We start from the raw sequence: 23,035 nt of genomic DNA on the forward strand, positions 1-23,035 counted from the left end.
CTACTATCTAGCTTGTAAGCCTACAATGTCCTTGTCCTCACTCATTTTATACAAAGTTTATCTAACAAATGTCACATTTTTTGCAGAGCATAAAACTCTCATCCACAGCACTGTTTACACACATTTCCAAACACTTGTGTCCCTGAGTTCTATCATAGTACTGTTGCATCCAGAGATGTTAAGGACAATACAATTTAACTGTTTAGTTGTTCAAAATTCAACACGCATATTAGTCTGCTGAAGCTTCAAGACAAAATAGTTCTCATTAAAGCTATGATAAATATTATTGCTCACTAGGTTTAATATTGCCTTGCCATAAAGCCCAGAGGACAGGAAGATTATGTTTTGAGCCTCCTCCTCCCACCTCTACAGGTCTACTCGATCCAAATGTTCACCCGTGGCATAGATTAAAGAGCAGACTGATAAAAGAGTTCAATCATTGCAGCGCTGCCTGGTAGGAATCACATCTAATTACATCAGCAACTCTGACCTCTCCAGCAACATTGTTTCAGCACCTCCAGACTACTCTTCACCTTTTCCATTAACCAGGATAGCGGCTACAATTTCACTTTATTACATTCGTTTTTTCTTCATGCCCAGATGTCAGGGTGTGCCTGACTTTTTCCACAGTAAACACTCCATGGCATCTGTTATTTTCAGATGGTTCCTCTTACATCTTTTCCTGGGCAATGTGGGAGCAAAGATAAGAGATAATAAAGCTATTTGTTGATTGCTATAAGCTCTACTTGACTGAAAAGATAGGAGCAGCTGAAAGACTTTAAAAACTCCAGGATAGATAAATAAAGAGCAGAGTAAATAAGCTTTACAAGATGACCTTTTCATGTACAGGCTGTAGAGGGAAACATTAACCTGGGTTAACTTTTACTCAACCACTTAAGTTTCTGTCTTGTTTTCTGAAATGTACAATAAAACTTATTGTGCAAAGTTATATTATTAGCTCTTAAAGCGTAGATAAAAATATGGCGGTGGTGGTACCTTTCGTGATTTGTACATGTGGAGAAGTACTGCGCATACTGGCTCAACACTTTTACAAGCAACATTAGGAATTGTGTCATTGAAGAAAGGACAAATTTTCAAAATGAAAATGATTACAACATGAAAACATATTCTTCATGTGTGAGTTCTCTCCGGGTACTCCGTCTTCCTCCAACAGTACAAAGACATGCTCGTTAGGGTAATTGTTGAGTCTAAAATTGCCCGTAGTTGTGAATGTGAGTGTGACTGGTTGTCTGCCTCTATATGTCAGCCCAGTGATTGACTGGCAAACAGTCCAGGGTGTAACCCCGCCTCTCACCCAATGACAGCTGGGATTGGCTCCAGCCCGACTGCGGGACAAGCGGTATAGATAATGGATGGACAACATAAAAGCGAATAAGTTAAATTAAGCCTTGGGGGGTCTGGGGGTCCTCCCCCTGGAAATGTTGAGCATCAAACTCTGTAATTATTTTAAAAAATGTTTTTATGCTAAGCTATGCTATCCAGCTACTGGTTGTATGGAGCAAACAGATGGTATCCTCTCATCTAACTATTATAAATAAGCATAATCCCCAAAAGTCAACCATTCACTCATCATTATGAATTTATGAAATGTTAAAACAAGTAAACGTATCAAGGAGTATTTATCACTTATTGATTTCTAGCCTACAAGTGACTAAGAAATGTCAATTATATACTCTATGTTATTATATCTACAAAAAGTGGACAGTCTCCAGAGTTTTGTTTTTTTATTACTAATTGCTCCATTTTTCCATAGCTGAGATAAAGTTAAGCCATTTTTAAAGAAACCTGCTTCTTTCTCAGCACATTACAATAGACTGCCATGCCACTCAGCCAGCAGTTCAGCACCATGGAGAGCGTCATTTCCACAAAAGGGCACAATGCAGAATATGACACCAGCTGTTCTCAATCTGAGTAATTACTCCCCCACATGAGAATTTGTTTACTAACACAGGATTGTTATTGACCTGTCACACACAAAAAAAAAATTCAGCTTACACTTAAAACATTTTGAACTAATCAGCACTCTTACTACATAAAGTAATGTTTGAACCATGTGTTCTGTCAAGCATAACTACACTACTACATTTTAATGTTCATTTGAAAGGGCAGTATTTCTTAAAGCAGCTACACCTGAGACCTTGATATAGAGGCTTTGTCCTTCACAGAGAGCTTTACACCCAGCTGGTGGCTAATCGCCACACACACACACACACACACACACACACACACACACACACACACACACACACACACACACACACACACACACACACACACACACACACACACACAATATTCAAGTTGAGTAAACAGGTTTTCAGGTCTGACAATGCACGTTAAAAAGGGTTCACTGGCCAACATTTAGTAGGTACAGGGTTGATGTTTGGAAAACAGGCTATTGACTTCCTAAAAGCATGGAGGGAACTTAATATTGGAAAAAAATAATTTTGGAGAGTGGTTGTATAGTTAAAAGTCTGAACACAGCCACGTTAAGACATCGAGCCAGACAGCAGCCATGTTGCTGCTGAGCTGGCAAATTGGCACAAAATAGAACTTGTGAATTGGCCAGTATTCAATCCATGCAGCTGCAAGCCAAACAAAAATGCAGAATATAATAATTATCAACTAAATGTGTTCTTTAGAAAAATGTTCAGACTTCAGAGCAGTCTCATTAAGTGAGTGCCATCCTCCTACTTGTACATTTAATATCAGCTAATTAAGTTGGTGAAATGCTGATAGTGATTTGCAGATAAAAAAAAAGATGTTTTCTATCACAAGAAGAAATACTTGTGTAGCTGATGAGCTGTGTGGATGATAAACTACTTCACTTACCTGAGGCCCATATACAATGATAGTTCAAACAGTCCCCACAATGCAACATAAATCAAATGAGTAAATACTACGCAGCATTTCAGTCCACAACATTCAATAGCATTACATATGAGTACACATATTTCACTTTGTGCATTATTACACCTGCCAAAGTACCAAAAGTGAGTTAACTCAGCCAAAAATGAATACCAAGCAAATTCTACCCAACTGATTTGAAAGCAGCCAAAGAAAAGACGAATTAGATGAAAAGCAGACGAGACATGCAGAACAGCAACAGAATTGATCCGATAAAATTTAACAGAAAGACAACTCACTGTTTACATGCGTTGAAAAGTCCGGCCTTCCTGAATAGAAAACATGTTGTTCCGCATCATTTCACCATCCTTGTCCCAAAGTGTAGTCCATTTATCCGCACACAACGATGTCCTTAAGCAGACTGTAGAGTAATGTCGACGAGCACACTTGGCTTGTAATTGTAAACACTGTGGAGTTATAAGAAGCCTCATAAGTAAAATACCGTTCTGGTGAGCTTCGGGTTGAGATAAAATGTCCACTTTTAGCTCAGGAGGATTTGAACAGTTTTTCAGGTGAAGTGTCAAGGGGTTGGCCGAAAATTCAAAAGTGTCCTCTTCCTCGCGGCGAAATGATGAGCACTTCACGGAAGCTCAGAAAAAAATATGCACACGACAAAATAAGCTATTTAAAGTTCAGAATCATTAACAGTGCCAACAAACTACTACATAACTATGCCATGATAAAAGTGACACATTTAACTCATTTTAATTCATCAAATTGATTTAACTGCAGGTAGTGTAATGAATACTTTGTTTCCCCATTCTACCCGACATGACTTGAATGCAGCAATAATACAGTAATCTTTTCACAGACTTTGTGCTATGGGAAAGAGCAATGCCTATTTAGGACCTTTTCTAGGATGCCTACCTGTAAAATGTTTTAAGTGTATTAGTTTTACACTTCCATTACGTAAAGAACACTGACACATCAGAAGTTAAGGCCTGGACACTCTGATTTTAGATTTGTGCTGCCCTCCAAATTCAAGTAGGGGAAACAATTCCACAGCATTATTTTTGAATAATGGGTTGTCTTCTGACACTCACACACATTCATTATTTAGCTGAAAGTGACTGTGACATCTCTTAATTATATCAAGACAAACTAAGATAAATAGAAAATCCATACTCTCTCATCATGTTTACATAAACTATCTGACAATAAAAAAATGTAACAAAACCCTTTGTTTTAATTTTTAGGGAAATTTTGAAATCATAAAACAGTTAGTGAAAACCCGACAATATTTGATGATCAGCCTTTTATGGACTTTGACAGGATGACTAACGTAAAAAGCATCTCTTAATGACAGACGCCCACTCTCTCAGATTTTTAATTCTCTTATTCATCAAATTCAAAAGGGTTAAGTGTTTGAATCTTGGTTAAGTCCACTCAGTGTTGATCTGGCTGTCTCCCATTGGAGATTTTAAACATAAGCCTATGTCCTGATATGAAAAAGACAAAGCCCCTAAAAGAGTGGACATTTATGGGCTTCACAGTAGAGTTGAGGCTAAGACTGTCACCTCCCAGCCAGGAGGTTGTGTGATCAAATCTTGGTTGAGTCCATCCAGTGTTTAGCTGGATTCATATGGGTGTGTCCCATTGGAGATGATTTTGGACTACCCTACTGTCCTGAGATGAAAAGGACAAACCCTTAAAAAAGCGAGCTCATACAGGCTTCACAGTGGTGAAATGCTAAGATGGCCACTTCCCAGACAGAAGATCCAGTGTTCAAAATTTGGATGTGTTCAGATGGAGTGATGTGGGTGTGTCCCATTGGAGATGATTTTAAACTTACACTTACGTTCTGAAATGAAAAGGACAATCTCCCTAAAAGAGCATGCACTTACAGGCTTCACATGGTGTAGTGGCTAAGGCTGCCACTTCCCAGTCGAAAGCCTCAGGGATCAAACTTTGGCTGAGACCTTTCCATGGGAAACTAGAGTCTACTGGGTTTCTCCCACTGAAGCCTAAAGCATGCTTTTATATTAATAAAAGTACTGAACAGTACATTAACCCTCAAAAAGCAAACAATGACACACAAATCTCTTACCCTTAACTCCCCTCCTTTTAATTCAACTGGATTAGTATATTCTAGTTTATCCCAAGTACTTTATGATAGAGTTAAGTTATATCTTTGTGTTTTTGTTTATTATTGTATTTAAAAACAAGCAAACAATGAAAGGCAGCAGGCTGGTGTAGTGGCTTAGACGGTTACCTTACACTACAATAAGACAAATCAAATGCATAGCTTATTGTACCATTCCATATCATAAGACAATATGATAAGACATGATATGATGCCTTAAGATTGTGGTGTTATGACATATTCTTGGAAATTACTAAATTATTTTAACCTAAATTAGATGATGTAATATTTTTTAGCTTTATCTTTAGGTCGTCTGCACTCCATCCTTACATCCTTAGGTTACATAACCCTAACCCTAACCCTAGAAAAAATTGAACATTATGGATAATTTCCAAGAACATAATGAACCTCCAGAAGCCACTTGAATGATCTTTTGTTGACAGAAGAAAGGATGATAAAACAATACAAAAGCACCATGACAACAGAATATATTTTCCATTAGACACATAAAACACAAAAGTTACGTAGCCTGTGATTGTAAGAAGATTGATGATGGTCGATCTTTATGCCTTTTGATCAGAATTTAGTACTGAGATGTCAATCAAGTATTGAGAAATGCTGCTTAAAACCATGTTCCCAAGTGTCCATCAAAGCTGGGATGAATTCTCTGTCATGTTGAGGATCTTTGTACTTATATACTATTTACACTTCCATTTTTTTAATGCATTTACCGTATAATTTATTAGCAATTATGGGACCATAACAGCTATGGCACACCCGCCAAACGTTGCTCTAATGCATCTATTTTCTGAGGCACTTCTTAATGTCTATTGTCAGCATTACCCAAAACAGCAGGGGTGGACTTTTAGGAGTCAGACTGCACTTCACATGGTCGACTGGCAGTCAAAAGGGCTGCAAAATTGCACAGCATAATGGAGCCTGTAGACCACATCAACTCCAGAGCTGTCACCTCTCTTTGATGTGCAACAAGTGCACACATGCCATACAGATAGTCTTTATGACGCACAAATATTCCATGTTCACTGCTAAAAACCCTGAAATCAGAGGTTTGATATGAATAAAAAAATCTCAATGATGGACATGCCTTATTTTCATGTTCCCCTTGTATATTCGGTATAATAGGTTTTCAGTTTTCTTGCCGGCAGCAGCATTATAATAAACCCAAGAGAACACTCCTTTAGAGTTCTGTAGTGTCTTTTCTTTTTTGTTATAAAAGCGCCTGCAGCAGGTAAGTGAACTTGAGTATAAATAAGATCATCTCGAGTAGCACTTTGGCAGGTTGCATGTATTTCTTTACATCCTCCTTTAATTGCAAACTGCTAATGAAGAAGAACGGCACTCTGTAGGGGGGTTGCTCATGAAATAAAAAATAAAAAAATCCTGCTCTTCATCAATAAGGTCTTAGACTGCAGATTTTTTCATCACTTAAAAGCACCTTGAAAGGGAAATATGCAAAACATTGCAGGAAGAAGTGTTTGTTTTGCATGCAGTCTTAACAGGATAATTCATTTTTTTTAACAGTAGTTTAATAAACTTAAATTTCCCCTTAAGGCCTTGTCTTTTAGATTTTGTAACTCTGCTCAGTCAAATGATTATTTAATCAGCTTTAAATTAAATCGAGAAAAAAAAAAATATATATATATATAAAATATATACTTTACTTCTGTTCCTTCCTCGTCGGAGGAACGGGTGGAAGACCAGGTGTATGCCAGTGGAGGTGAGGCATGTATTATTAACTGAAACCTCTGGGAGTACCAGTGACAACCAGGAACAGACTGGGTGACGACCATGAAAAGTGTGGTGACATCTGGAGAGACAGAGGACGGCCGGAGAGACGGCAACCGGGGGTGGGGAGGGTTGGCAGCCCAAGCCACTTCTTCTGAGAGGAAGAACCCAAAGCAAGCTACAGACAAGACTAAGGAAAAATACCCCCAGAGGTGCCCGAGACGGAGTAGAATGAGCACCCCACAACAGGACGGATCAAAAAACGACGACCCGAGATAACGGAATAACGACGACGACAGTACAGTGCATCTGCGGTAAAACCTGCAAGAATCAGAGGGGTTTAAAAATCCATCAAGGCAGAATGAAATGTTTGACAGCGGCAATGACTACACAACGCACAGAAGTCACTTCTGGTCAGACGCAGGAGGAGCCAGGCCCGGAGGCAACCCACAGTGCCCAGAGCCTCCTAGTGCCGCCAACAGCTCACATGCCACCCTAAGCCCCCAAGAGACAGCAGCACCACCCAACAACCCACAGAGCCTCCAAAGCCAGCAAGCTCCAACCGTAACAACTGGTTGTGCACCTTCGGCCCGACCAAGGATCCAGTGGCCCCAATCCCAAACATCGCGGCTGAGCGATTTGGAACCGAGGCACCCAAGCCCACGCCATCGGCCTATGCTCCAAGCCATAGAGCAAGGAAGATCCAGAGCCTCGGGGAAGAGCTCAAGCTGCTAAAGAGGCAGTACAAGACAGCAGGGGAAATTGAGAGACTTGGCCTAGCGGACCTGAGAGCAATCCTAAGGAAACAACTCTTGACCCTGCGGAAGGCAGAGTTCCACAGGAGGAGGCGGAAAGAGAGAGCCAGGAAGAGAACAGCTTTCCTGGCCAATCCCTTCAAGTTGACCAAGCAGCTTCTTGGTCAAAAGAGGACTGGCCGCCTTACCTGCCCCAAGGATGTCATTAACAACCACCTCAAGGCCACGTACAGTGACCCTACCAGAGAACAGCCGCTGGGCCCATGTGATGCACTGACAATACCACCAGAGCCTATATCGGACTTCAACCTGAAGGAGCCCTGCCTCCGTGAAGTGGAGGAAGTGGTGCGGAGAGCAAGATCAAGCTCGGCACCAGGCCCAAGCGGAGTACCTTATAAGGTGTATTAAAAACTGCCCAAAGCTATTACACCGGCTTTGGAGGGCCCTGAAGGTGATCTGGAGGAGAGGAAAGATCGCCCAGTCATGGAGGTATGCGGAGGGAGTGTACATACCGAAACATGAAAAGTCTGAGAACGTCGACCAGTTTCGTGTCATCTCCTTGCTCAGTGTGGAGAGCAAAATCTTTTTCAGTATCATAGTCAAGAGACTCTCTAACTTCCTGTTGAGCAATAAGTACATTGACACGTCAGTGCAGAAGGGAGGAATACTGGGGGTTCCTGGTTGCCTGGAACACAGCCATGGTAACCCAGCTCATCAGGGAGGCAAGAGAAAGGCGGAGGGGATCTCACCAACGCCTATGGCTTGATACCCCACAAGCTGGTGTGATGTCAGTTGACCTGGAGAGGCAGCTGAAAATTCCACCACACATCACCCAGTCCAGATTGAGACCTGACATCATCTTGGTCTCAGAGGCCACAAAACAACTCTCCTTGCTGGAACTGACAGTTCCATGGGAGGAGAGGATGGAGGAGGCTCAAGAAAGAAAGAGGGAGAAGTACCAGGAGCTGGTGGAGGATTGTCGGAGGAACGGGTGGAAGATCAGGTGTATGCCAGTGGAGGTGGGCAGTCGGGGGTTTGCCAGTCACTCCCTGAGCAAAGCCTACGGCACACTGGGGATAACAGGTACAAACCGAAGAAGAGCCATAGGCAACAACGTGGAGGCAGCGGAAAAAGCCTCCAGATGGCTCTGGTTGAAGAGCAGTGGGGGTAGTAGAATGCCACTTGGACACAGGCCAGGGTCTGATCAGCCTCAGTCGGGTCGCCTGGAGGAGGGTGTCTGTTGCAAGACCCGAAACACCCAGTGACTCCAGGAAACAACACTGATGACGTGTCCAAGTCTGTGCATCAGTAGATGTATTATTAACTTTGAGACAGATTTAGAAAATTATAACAATCTTTAAAAGAATTACTGAGAAAAAGTGTGATTGAAACAATAACATAATGCTCCAACAAAATTATTTTATTACATACATTCATAAACATTTAAGAAGATCATATAGTTCAATTTTATACCAGAAGAAAAATCTGTAGAAAATACACTGTACAGCAACTTTCCCTGTCGATTTCTCTTGTTCACTGTTTCCGTGCACAAAACACAACCATCAGGTCTGTGTTTGGCTGGTGTTTGCGACACACACTCAGAGGGAATAATTATCTTTAGTTGGGGCAATCAAGCAGTGCTGAACGCTGGGCACCAGAATGTAATCACAAATTGTAGGTTGAAGCTTGGTGTGAAAAAAATACGACAGGCAGGCGAGAAATATACCTTAGAATTCAACGGCTGCATTATTTGTACTGTTTTCAAAAAAGCCACTGTGCAAAGACGATGTTCACTCCCGGTTTTTATTTTCTGGCATATTGTCCATCTTTCAAATACACTGAAGATTACTGATATGCAGTTTATCATCTTTTTTTTTCACGGTACGGTGAGACCCAGATTCCTGTGTAATGACACTTTTATCGGATTACTCTACAAACACAAAATAAAAAAACACATTAGCTTGCATACTATCCTTATGAAATTCACCATAGTGAACAAGTTGCAACACAAATACAATGCCCATACAGTCCTTAAAGATGCACAGTTTCAAAAGAGAGCCGACGTCGAATGAACCGTTTTACGTCAAACAATAAAATATAGTTAAATGCGCTACTACACAGGAATCTGTTAAATATCAAAAAAACAAAAATAATAACAGAAATGCTCTTTTCACAAGTGTAGCAAAAGACTTACAATTCAAAGATATAATAGGAACAGGTGACAAGGCCCGGAAAATAAAGATAATCTCTTGCCATACTGTCATAAAAACCTGACAAACACATGAAATCTCAAGAGAGAAAGAGTGACAAAGAATCACATTTGTTCCAACAAGACACTGTACAGCCCAGGGGTGGGGGGGTGGGGGGGTTGGGGGCAGGGCTAAAAAACAGTCAGCTTTTTAAAATACTGCACATCAACTTGCCCCTTCTCCCACGTAGGAGTTCAATGAAAGCCAAGGCATTGTAAAAAAGGTAACAGAACTCCTTGTACTCAATAGATTGAAATAAAGTTGTAGCTTTAGAGGGCTCTTACATAAAAACATACAAACCAACAAGTACACAGCCAGCACAATGCCCCTGCTCTTATTTTGTTCAAACAGGCTTCCTTCTAACGACGCCAATCCAAGGTCAAGCTCGACAGCTTAATGTCCAAGTTGCACAGCAAAACAACATTAAAGAAGTCACCTGAACTTTAGTGTTTCTTCGCATCGTGTAACTTCTTCAACAGCGAGTAACAAAAAAAAGTAACCAAGGAAAACCTCCAGATTGCAAATTAAATCATCTCAATGTTTCCTCAAGATTTGGAGTTTTCCATGCATTGAAGATTTGTTTGTGCCTCTCTTCTGTTCGCAGTCCTCTCCCGCATGCTGCAGGTTGTGGGTTTTTTTCAGTCTCATTTCTCTGCAGCTTTCCATTCCTCAGAAATTACAGACTTTAGCTTCAGCTGGGTGGATGATACATATGTACAGTAAATGCTAAAATCAACCGTAATACTAATTGGTGAAAGTGGCTTGTTAAATACTCTCCGTTGTCAAAACACTAGCATGTGGTTATGGGGTGTAACAAAGGAATAGGAATTCCCTATAAAAGGCAGAATGTATTGAGTTCATACATCAAAGGCGTGTCATAGAAACTAAATGCATTAGCACCGTAGAATACCAGTTGTTGGCCAGCAAAAAAAAAAAGAAGCTAAAACGCAGGTAGCATGTTTTTTTTAAATAATGTGTTTCAACTCGGGTAAACTGTGATAGAACCCAAATACAGACAACTTTGCTTTTCCATCTAAAAAGGTGTTGCAAAATACTGACGCTGAAGCTTTCAACAGATGCAGGATGTCTCTGGTGATGTAACTGATCAGGCAGAGTCCCTCCTTGCACAAGCTGACTGCTCATGAGGAAAGGAGGAGCTTGAGGTCCAGAAGGTGGAGGAAAAGTAGTTCCAGTAATGGGAGAAGTGGGCAGGAAAGGTGAAGGAAGGATTGTGCCCCTCGGACTTGGCAAGTTTCATTGAGTGTTAGCAGCCACGTTTGTCTCTTGAAAAAGCCTCAGAATGGGCAACGTCTGACCAATCCGACCTCAGATGGTTTTTTAAGAATCCATTCAACTGCGGGACTCAGACGCAGGTGCCTTGATGTGCTGGAGGATGGGCTTTTCGGTTCTTTAAACCCTGCGACTTGTCCTTAAAATCTGTTGGTTTCTGCTGTGAGATGTCTATCAGGGCACTGGCAACGATGATTCCTACAAAGGAAAGCAAAAATATATACGAGGGCTGTGGAAAAAAAAAAAAGCAAACTTCTACAAATTGGTGCATGTGTGGAATATTTCAAATGCACAGAGACGCAATTTGAGGGACAATATTTTGCAGCTTCAAAAAGCTAACATTGGAGTTTGTCCTTGGAGAATTGGTGCGACAATTTCTGAGAGAACATTCATTATAGGAGAAAAGGATAGGCCTTTTATTTCATTGTGATAAGTTTGGTTAAGTTTGTGCTATTACATATTTTCCTAATGGCTGTTTTTAAATTGTATTAACCCTGGAACATACATGGAAGGGTTTAGATAAGTTTCATTATGTCAATGAGTATATGTATATGTATATAAACATATCTCATCACATCATATCAACTGCAGTTATTCATTTAGATGCAGGTGGCATTATCAACTGACCCAATTCTAAAGAAAGAATCACTGAAATTGACATTTTTACAAGCCAAGTTTTGATATACAATTTGTGTCTCTTTGGCTTTTTGTGTTCAGGACTTCTGAAAAGGGGATGTATGCAATGTAAGGCATAGATTCACATATGCAGTCCAGCAGCTACATTTGGCATATTGAGTTGTGTTCAGTCTTTTTTCTTTGAATTTAGTTACATACAGAATCCATACAAAACCCTGAACTCCAGAGGGCAATATATTTTTCGGTGGAGTACATGAATCCTAAATAAGCATCATTTGAATTTCAGTAGAAAAGTATTACTAATGTAGACTTTTGTGTAACTCTGTCATGAAAGCCTTTCACTGTTGAGATTCTCCTAATGTCCTGGTGTTACATCAGAAATGGCATTGATGTTTTTTTTTCTTGCATTTCTACTTGCAAAAGGACCTGACACAGGATTCATTTCTCCTCATATCTGCCTCTCGATGTTAACATTTGAGCATGTTTCCCCCCTGCTTTATGTCATTCTGTACCTTTGTTGTAAGACGGATTGAAGCCGCTTTGTGACTTCTGAGTTACAAGCTTACAATTAGTGGAGATTGATGGACATGTGCTCTGCAGCTGGGATTGAACAGCAGTAGGTGGTTTTCTCAGACAAGTCTTACCTAGCTCACAGGTCTACACATTTGGTTCTGTTTGACCTCAACTAGCAGAATGCGGCAGTAAAGCTGATCCAGACATAGTCATTGGCGACGGAGCTGAGATTAAGTGAGCAGTGTGCGCCTTTGGGTGATGAACCCGGGTAAATCTGTGTTTGGTTTACTGAGAAATCTTGAATATAGGTCTAATTAAGCAACCAGATACGCACACATTCTCCCGTGGTAAAGGTTATGTAAGGCAAAAAATCTGCTTTTTTTTCCTCACACAGTGCATGTTGCAAATGTTGGCAAATTTGAATTGAAATGATAATAATTGGTATGGCCGGTATGTGAGTTACCTGACTGTCCAGGTGGAGGTAAGCCTGAGGGCCCAGAGGGGAGATGTACGAGGACGGTCAACACGGCAGCTTTCCCTCCTGAGCATGGCTCCATCGCAACAGGTTTAGGTGCACCCTGAGAAGTCCAAAGAGAAAAAAAAAAACAAAGCCACAAAATCGTCATTGATTATGAAAAAAAGTTTAAATTACTTCATAGTCAAAGTATCAGATCCAATTTAACCAAAGTAATATGGCAGTTAAACTTCATACTTATTCATGTGTGTTTTATTTTTTTTGCAATAGCACACATGCTTTAAGAACCAGCGGCCCATCAGTCAATGATGTTAACCCCTGAAGCCGCGACATTTAAGACGCCCTCCTCCTGAGACACGCACTTTGATTGGCCGAACAACAAAAACACTTCTGTGTGTCCCTGACAGGCGGTTCGTGTATCGAGGCAATGACTTGCCCTCCAAGTTAATGGCCAAAAACTGCTTGTCTGAAGCGTGAAAAACATGTCATCCTGATAATGAATGCCAAGGGTTTCACAGCATGTTTGTGGACGGAGGCATAGAAATTGGGGAATAATAACAAGTCTGAATAGAATTGGCTGTTTTTTTCCTTTTTGCTTTGTGTCGGGCTGGATTTAAAACAGAGATGAGAGTGACAGCGGAGGCAAAGTGGAAGAGGGAGGGATGCAGAAACAAATGCAATCAAATATGAGAGAATCAGGATTGTGGTGCGCTTTCACTGGAAGTTGTTCATTTCAAACTTTGCTTTAACTTTAAAAGATTTGATCTAAATCTTATAAACATGTTTAATTTCTAAACTACGAGTGTCAATAGTGACATACAAATGTGCTTAAGCTACCTGACGGAGCACAAAGTGTACTTTTTCTTTCAACTGCCAATTAAAAATGCCATTTCAAGTGTCACGGCTCACAACTACAGTGTTATCACAGTTACTAGGTGATGTGAAAAGCATTAAAAAAGCCACTCAACCCCAGGAAAGTCATACCGCACATAGTGGATAAGAAGGGTTCATACAGAGCACCGAGAAAATGTCCACGAGCTGAAACAGCTATTAAAAGATCGACTGAAAGCAACAAATAGGATCATCGTCATAATGATACATTATCCGGTGTGCAGAACATTAGCTCAGCAGCCAGCATTAGCTAATTAGCACAGAAGTGTTCAACTAAATCCTTTTCAGGGACACTTTATTTAAAAATATATATGAGATTTTCTTACTTGAAACATGTTGAAGACAAAAATATCAATGGGAATCAATTTAAGGCACTTAAGTGCAAATGCTTTATTGATATGTAATCACAGGTACACGAGTTAATTACAGGTTAAGCTAATAACAGCTTCATCAGCTTTTAGGTCAAAGGAGTAAATGGTTTATCCCAGTTCATGAAGCGTTTTGTGTGTTAATCATGTACTGGATGTACTGGTTTTGGGCTTTCTCAGAAGTTAGCCTCTTTGCAGAATCTCGTCATTTGCAGAGGTTTGAGTGCTCAGCGTGTTTTCCATTCGGCTGTACTACAAATCAGTTGGTACTAATGCAGAGGGACAGAACGATGATGAGAACAGAGAGCAGGACAAAGGTGAAGACAGAAATTATAGACCAGAGAACAGATACAAAGTATAATCAAATATGACAGGTTTACACTTAATAGCCAATCCAGCTGTTTTAGAAACATATAGATATACAGTTTATTCTCAGAGAATATTACTTACATTGTGTCCAAATTGTATAGTGTAGTACAGTGTATACTACGCTGGAAAAATGCATCCCCTGGATCAACTGTGAAGACTACTTCTGTACATTGAATGGTCCTGGAGAAGTTAAGTATCTCAAAGAGAACAGAGTCTAGTTTTCTGTAATGTAAAAATTATACTTATTTTAACTACTGGACAATTGGGTGGAAAATCTTGACAGCCGTTATAAACTAATAAATCACAATGAGACTGGTTTATATGTTGCTGCAGAACTTCTTATATATAGTATACATTAAAGAATTATATCTTTAAGTTTTTGCAACTTCATGAAAAACTTAAAATCAAAAACTTAAGAGTTTAAAATGGTGATAAATCGCTTAAAAACAAAAGTTTATCCTGATTCATCGCATATTTAATGCTTTTATTTTGTATTTTTGTACCGTCCTAAGCTAAGTGTACTTTACTTCTTGTTTGGATACAAACCTACTTTTACTTTGAAAGAAAATAAAGAACGTCTGCTAGATCGTATGCTACAACATTTACTCAGCAGCAGAAATAGAAACTTGTTACATATCATAACAGTCAGACTTTGAAGACAATGAAATGAATGAAGCCTCTAGAGAATATAAGTGTTACTTCAGCTGTACTAGTGGCTTTGCTATATGAATGCCAATGTCGGTCTTCTTCTTTGGTTTTTACTGATGTGTATTGAACTGCTTGAGATGAGCTTTTGTACAGATATTCATTATCCCCAGATTGATACACCAAACTGTGACCCCTGGCTTTTTCCTCTAGCTCTCACTGTTTCCTCCTTTCTAGATTCTTGCTTGTGTTGTACTTACTTTCTGATGTACATCCCTTTGGATAAAAGTGTCTAAATAGCTAATTGAATTGTAGCACTATCATGAGAGTGGATATTATGTTTTTTGAGTAAAACAATAATATAATGGACTTGAACAAACTTTCAACAGGCACGCGCGGTCCCCTGATGATCAACATCCTGGATTAATTAAGCTCCAACAAGTGGTCAGAACAATTTAGAATTGTCAAAAACGAATGGCATTCTTTCAGTTTTAGAGCTAACTTGTGTTTGGTGGTAATAAATACATTTATGTAGCTAGAGTTAGTTTCCTCACCTGCTAAAGTAAGTTAGCATATAGCTTAAAGCTGTGCAGAAGAACAACTTCACTATAGATTCTTTGAACTATAAAACATATTATTTAGAAAATGTGTTCAGCCCTTTTCAACCAGACATTCAACCAGTATTGCTGTCTATTAATTAAGTGACCAAATGATAAACCTTCATGCAATTCTGCATTCCATTGTTTGTACAGTAAGCTCATTGGAAATCGATGGTTGTATAAGTATGGTTACTTTTGAGCATTGAAAATCAACACATTGTTGTTATTTCTGCCTTTCATACAAACCAAAATGTTTAATTCAACCTTCTTTCTTCTCGGTCTTTCTCATTTTCTCTCTGAAATCAAATTCCAATATTAATCTGGGATAACAGAAGTATTCCTTGGGTGCAGAGGAAATGAAAACATTAATAAATCATTTCATTCCATTTCAAATCATAGGCTTGCCTTTTCCTATCAAAGATTTTTCAAATTGCGGTGTCCATTTTCATATCTTCCAAATAAAAAGTCTACCCAGCCTGCATTTCTTCGACGCATTAATCAAGCCTGAGGATTTTGTTTTGGTCATTCATAACCATCCAGCCACATAAGCAAGCACACAAACACATATGAACACACTAAATGTATCAGCTTTCTTTCCCCTCAGCTGACAGGTGTCATCCATCACACTAGCTGTCCGTTAGCGTTTCCATATGTTGAATGTCGGCCATACTGAATAGAGACATCTGTGACATTGAGGCCTGGCCCTGCAATGTTGGTGCTCTGACTGGCTCTCTGTCAAACAGCTGCTGACATCCTGGTCACTAAAAGCAACATCCATCTCTTGGGGGGGGGGTTAAAACCCCGACCAAAAATGGAGGAAATGGGCACTGAAGGCTGTTTTTCGTTTTTTCTCTCAGACCAGCTGGAGGCTCTGCAAAGACTTAGTGACACAGAGCTGGTACTAACTAACTAATGAAACGAGATGAGAGCTGACAATCACAGAAAACGGTGTGAAATGTTTTAATGTGTTGGAAGGGCTGTGAGGGGTCATTTTGTTCATGCAGCCCCTCACATGAGCGCAATCCGCTAATGGTGTTTGTATGATGGTCAAAGATTTGCTCAAATCTTTTACCTTGAAAACGGATCCCCAGTAGGCCTGCAGTGCGTGAAATTCTTCGATGATATTCCTTTATATATGTTTACATTCTCTATACAGCTGTGAAAGAGAAGGTTTGAGTCTTAAAGTAAAAAGAGAGCTGGTAAAATAATCTGTAAACCAGTGGTTATTGTGAGCATCAGTGTCCTCTTTGACATCAACAAATATTTCCGCTAGCTAAGTGGTGCCAGATGTCGACCAATTAACCTTTATAAAAGAGAATTAAGCTTGTTTCAATCATATGCTTCACCTTGTGCTGCTGCCAAGCCATGTGAGGAAGCTGTATGTGTTTAAAACCTAATAGATACGTTTTTTAAAACTAGAGGAAGACTTGGATCCAATAATTAGCTTCTATTTTAACACAAATAAAAAACATATTATATATATATATATATATATATTTAAATTAATCATATCCTTAGAGCTTTAATTAAACATTTTAACATATTTTTTATAAGCAGCACCTTGTCCAATGACTTGCACATGGGACAAACAAGAAGTGAAAGAGCCTGAAGTGTTTGCAGCTTCTGTTCTCTTTCATTTAAATACTTCAAATTATCAAAATCACGTGACAACAGCACGATAACGGTATGATTACAGCACAATAACAGCATGATGCCAGCATGACTGCAGGAAGTGAACGTGCTCTAAATAAAGATGACGTGAAAAAGTTAAATTGTTGATGATTTTCAGCTATAATATCAGTTTTTTTATACTCATCAAACACTTTTCTGCCTTCACACAAATGTTGCATGTGGTTAGAGAGAATTCATTTAGTACTGGAAAAGATGAGATGGCAATGACTAACATAATAGCACTAAAGCACCGTACCATCTGTTTCAGTTGCCGTAGCTGAAAAATCTAATTTAGCTTCATTTCTTAAAGTTCTCCAGTGTTTCCTGGAATACTTTGAAAGTTACTTCCTTCAGATCTGTATGGACTTCTATGTGACATTTCAAGTCAGGCAATGCATCGGTTCATTCTGCATCTTGAGAGGGTCGAGAATGCAGAGGACTAAGGGGTGTTTTTTTTTTTTTTTCCCCCTCACAGTTATCATTTCAAAACAGCTTGGGCCATTTTTCACAGCAACACTCTCCGGGGATGCAAAGTCTCTACCTAATGCACCAGTTTAACAACAACACTGTCAGTGTTTTTTGCACGGTAAAGGAAAAGGGTTAGAGTAAGATATTAAATACCTGTTAAATAAACCTGCCCAACCGACAAGTACGTAGTTAATATTTCCCTGAAATGAAGACAAAGCTGTTGTATCCAGGCACTTTTCAGATTCCAGCTGAGCCTCACCACTTTAACAGTGCAACAATAAAGTGTACTCAGAGAGCTAAGAAGCAGTGTTTTCTTCTTTACATTGCCCTTCACGATACCATAATGCACATTGAGTGGCACTCAGCGCTGCACTAATAGCTAATGTAGTGCCTCTTTGCCGGTTGCCACAGTGATTTTATTTCTCTCAGCGGCAGGTGGCACGGAGCCGGCCCCGACCCGAGGAAACACTGCCGGTCCTTCGATGTCAATTTGAGGATGCAGCTCCACACTTTGCTTTAAGTTACGCTTTTATCCCAGGTGGCATTGAGACCTGGAGTGTGCTCAGAGCTGCACTCCTTCTCTCTTTGTGTCTCTTTGTCCCTTTTCACCATACAGGGATAAAGAGGTGGAGTGGCAAAAAAAAAGCACATGAATGTGCAGGGTGTAATGATGAATTAATCAACATTTGAACGCAGCAGGTTGCTAGTAAATGACCTAAGACGAAAGGTTTTGTAAAAATAAATACAAATAAAACACTTTTAAGTGACAATAATACAAAGTTCCAAAAATAATTTTCCAATTGGGCGATGCTTTTCAGAATGGTGACTGAATTTTGTTGTAAAAGGGATTGAAGTCGCATTTAAAAAGATCTTTTAAAATCGTTCAGGGGGAAAAAAAAAACGATCTATTTTCACGAAATCAGTTCACAGAAAAGATGTTTCCTTTAACATACAATTGAAAACGTCAGCATGTCTGTTCCTCTGATTGCAGAGGACAATTCATATAAAGTAGAGGGACATGTGGAGAGAGGGCTATCAGGGCCAGATTACTTATCGATGTGGGGGAGTGGATAAAGGGCTGACACAGAATTGCGAGCAGAGGGCATGAGCTGGTTGAGGAGAGCACAATAAGGTCCAATTATGAGGCACTACACAACTATGTGATGTTCTGGATGTCAGTAGAAGCACTTTGAAGTCCTGCTTGTATCTGGTGCTTTTGCTAATATAACAATCAGTCTGATTTCGATGAACAAATATTGGAGTTTGAGGAGAGGATATTTCTCATAATCACAATGAGATTGATGTACTAACGACTGTTTTCATTGTCAGACATCATTACAGAAGGATTATGGAAAGGCGTAAGAATCGATATTATTGCATACATTGTTGAAATATTAAATAACTCACATCAACCACAGGCTGCAGCAGGGCTGTCTCTTCTCCTTGGCCACCCAGCTCAACAGCAACCGAGGCGAACGGACGACTGGCCATCTGCTGACGCTCCCTCATAAGTTGCTGAAACATTAAAACACAGAATGACATGTCAGTAAAACACAAAACACAGTCTGGTCAGACAATAGATACATCTAGTAATACAAACTATGCTCTGAGGAATATTGGAATCCATAGGTATAGTACACATTTACACAAAGTGTTTATTCCCTTCATGGATATAACTTTGATTTTATAAAGTACAATGCTTTTCTGATGGTGTTGAAGACACAGAACACATTTTCATAACGATCTATAATGATAATAATAATCCAACACCAGAAAATATTTTTGGAATATTGTTCAATGTATTTAAATTGCCAAAAGAAAACAGATTTGAGCCACAGGCTGGAAATGTTGCTGTGATCATTTCTGCTGCTGTCACAGTGTATCTCTAGATAGTATGTGTTCAGAGTGTCAAAATTAAGATCTACATTGATTTCTTTTTTTTTTTTTAAACTCATCACCATGTGAATCAAGCTCAATCATTTGTGTAATCTTTGTATTAACAGTAATCAGTTAATTGTAAGATGAACACTTCTCAAATGATGACGTAGTTGACTATGAATGAAGATAGAAAAACAGTTGTTGAAAGGATCAAACAATCTATTGTAGTGTACATCAGAGAAGAGAACAGTGACAAGGAGTAAAATGTTCAAAATGAAAACAAGAAAATGTAAAGAAAATATAAACCCTCAGGTTTCTGCTCAAAGTAGAACGCTGAACATCACTTCCAGATGAATGTCAATGAGGACACACGGATCAAATTGAGAATTATTTGAGCCTCAAATTAGTACACACACTAGAGCCCGACCGATTTATCAGCCAGCCAATAATATTGGCCAATATTAGCGTATCCAGTGACTATCAGGATTGGCTAATTTAATCACATATACAGTATGCTCCAATATTACGAGATTTTTTCACCAGTCAAATAGCATTTCATTTGAGAATCGCTGGATTACGCTAGCAGTTCTCAGGTACCAGCAGAGTGTGCTATGTGGATTACAGCAAGCATTATTACCCTACAGAATGTTAAGCAGTGATGCGCGTACAGGCACAGTTACCATCTTGTCTACGTTATATATCTTTTCCACAATTGTTTAATAATTGCAATTGAAGGATAAATGTGTATATCTAAATCTATCTATCTCTACAGATCCAACATAGATTTAAGAAAGATATCGACCGATATATCGGTTTCTGTTTTCTTTTTCTCCCTTATATCATAATCGGCCCAAAAAAATCCCATATCAGTCGGGCTCTAATACACACTAACTCCCAACTTCATTTCCTGTTTTGTGACGTTTCATTTTATTTTATAATAAAGTAAAGACTTGAATGAAACAGAGTATTACATAAAAATATATTGTCTGTAACAGTCTACAGTTTACAAATCTACATTTATTACACCCTGTTCATGGAGTCGATCAGCCTGCAACAATACATTACCTGTCATTTCTTTTCATTATGTACACCATAAAAGAATACACACAATTCTCTTAAAGCTTCTGCACAGGAATGCTCTTAAGGTTTCTACCTATGGGTGACACTATTTCTTTTTCTAAGAGTGAACAGAAAACAACTTCTCTTGATCCCCACTAATCAATATTGTAAAACAATTAGAGCAACACTTTCATCAGCAAAGCGGCGTCTGATCAATATCCGAACAGGCCAACATTTTGGTGCTAAGGACATCACTGATTGGTATTGGATTTGTGATGAGCTTAAGTGTGCTACATTAAGATATAATTGTACTTCAGATTACAGAGCACATCAAGCGCTTGTGACCATCGGCATCATAACCTGCCCTTCTTTTGCACCACTGTGAGGCTCGATAAACATGGCTCATACATGAAAGAGTAATACACTTCATCCAGTAAGAACTTAAAAATATATTTTTGTACTTTTATTTTAGGTTTGAAAAAGACAAAAGCAAACATCTAAGGGATTAATTTATCAGCATTTCCCTGATAAATCAAGATACCTCTGTAACGTAACTTGTAAAAACAAAACAATTAAAATGACAAAAACAAAATGATTAATTGGTTTTACTGCTGAGTGATCAAACTCTAACCACATCCACAAAGAAAAATAATAATAAAGTAATCATTTCCAATAAACTATATTTTTCTAAATATATTATTCAACTTTCCATTTTTCTGGCATTATTGCTTTAATAAATTGTCTGCCTTTTTCAGTCCGCTATATGAGAGACCTGAGTTTCCTGGGGGTCTTTTTCCTGGGTGCAAATTTGTCCTGGTCTTTGTTTGATATTTGGGGAAAGGCTAAAAGGGACCTCACACAGGCTCAAAGAACAATAAATCAGAACAGTGTGTTCTCAAACACAGCTCTTAATTAGTGATTTAATTAACTGCACCCTAACCTGTCTGAAGCATCTGAAATTAACAACAACAATGCAACTAACAAAGGTGATATCTGCTTTGTATTGATTTTGTGCTTCATTTTAATTTGATCAATAACATTTTGTTATTGTCATTAAGTGCTCCATATGCAGTACTGTTTTAGTTGTAGCTGTTTATTTGTCCGTGTTGTGTCCTGTTCTGGATGCTATGGATGTGTATTGAGCTTTGCATGTACTTTTTTAGTTTTGTATGTGAAGCTTTTTCATTTTAAAAACTCTTTTGCAGACAGGCTTCATTGTTGTAAGAACTCAATGTTCAGAGGGTAAAAAGAAAAGGTTCAGGTGAGTTAAATGTGACAACTTCTTTGTTGAATCACTCGAGAAACATTCCCCAGGGGAGGTGAAGCTGTGAGAGAAAAACAACAGCCATATGAAATTGAGATTGATCAGCTGATCGATTTCTCCTCTTTCTAGAGTTGATTTGAAATCTAAGAGAGTTAGATTGTTGTTACCTCTCTACTATTAAACATCAAAACCAGCAACACCAGACCATCAGATTTTACGCTGCGGGGGCCACAACAGGTCATAATAAAAAAAAAAGAAAGCTGTTTGCCCTTTTGGAGGAGATAAAAAGCAGGATGGAGGGTCTTGAGGGGCTGTAGCCAAACAAGAAAACAAGCTACGGCTTGTGATGGTTTCTCACACAAAAGCTTCAAATCACACAACATTCATCCTAAATGTCAGATAACAGTCATGTTACTTATCACCGTGCAGAATTTCATTAAAAAGCTAAATAAAGTTAGCAGAGGCAAAGGCGCTTTGCTCTGTATGTTCTGGAGAAAACAACCTTGAAAGGTCTAGGAAGAAAAAAAAAAAAAAGAAGAGGAAAAATGGTGCCAATATTAAGTTAATGACAAAAGGCTTCAGTGAACTCTGGACAACCACGTAACGTTTGTCCAATGACAGACTGATTTTGTCCAGAATACAAGCTGGAGCCATTCACTGTTCCGATAAGGATGGACATGCAGCGTGCCGCTATGCAGCTTGATTCATTTGGCAAGTGAGTGCAAGAATTATCTTTTTTTTTTTTTTTTTTTTTTTTTTTTTTTTTTATGAATACAACGTTTTGTTCCCTTCATTGGATTCTATAAAAGGGTAAGTGTCATCCCGCCTCTGAGCATATTCTTCTCCCAAGCAGGTCACTTTGTCCTTTGCACAGATCACTGCCTATACCCACATGCACCCTCCTGCAGAGTCAAAACATCGGTATAAAACATAATAAAAAGGAAAATGTCAAAAAATAACATAGTGACTCCTCAGACTCATAAAGAATACATGAGATAACATGCTTTTTTTTGGTTGTCGTTTTTCTATTTTTGACTACGTAACAGCATTTTGATGGAACACACACGTGCACATGCACACACACACTGATTAATGGACTGAAGATAACTAAAAGTAATAAGAAGCCTCTACATACAACTTTGATATGA

General features: G+C 39.1%; 1 protein-coding gene and 1 pseudogene across 1 annotated transcript in view; one reads left to right on the forward strand and one right to left on the reverse strand.

The window, feature by feature from the left end:
- Positions 1-6,820: 6,820 nt before the first annotated feature.
- Positions 6,821-8,683, forward strand: LOC132955919 (uncharacterized; annotated as a pseudogene).
- Positions 8,684-8,911: 228 nt separating this feature from the next.
- The window catches only part of atrnl1b (attractin-like 1b), a 68,460-nt gene continuing 54,336 nt past the window's right edge, over positions 8,912-23,035 (reverse strand). Inside the window, exons 27-29 of the mRNA XM_061027668.1 lie at positions 19,094-19,201; positions 12,664-12,778; positions 8,912-11,249 (exon numbers count right to left, since the gene is read on the reverse strand). Of these exons, the coding sequence (XP_060883651.1) occupies positions 11,125-11,249; positions 12,664-12,778; positions 19,094-19,201 (348 nt within the window). The 3' untranslated portion in view covers positions 8,912-11,124. The remainder of the gene's footprint in view (positions 11,250-12,663; positions 12,779-19,093; positions 19,202-23,035) is intronic.

The sequence above is a fragment of the Labrus mixtus genome, chromosome 21 (genome assembly GCF_963584025.1).
Source record: "Labrus mixtus chromosome 21, fLabMix1.1, whole genome shotgun sequence".
Taxonomy (NCBI): Eukaryota; Metazoa; Chordata; class Actinopteri; order Labriformes; family Labridae; genus Labrus; species Labrus mixtus.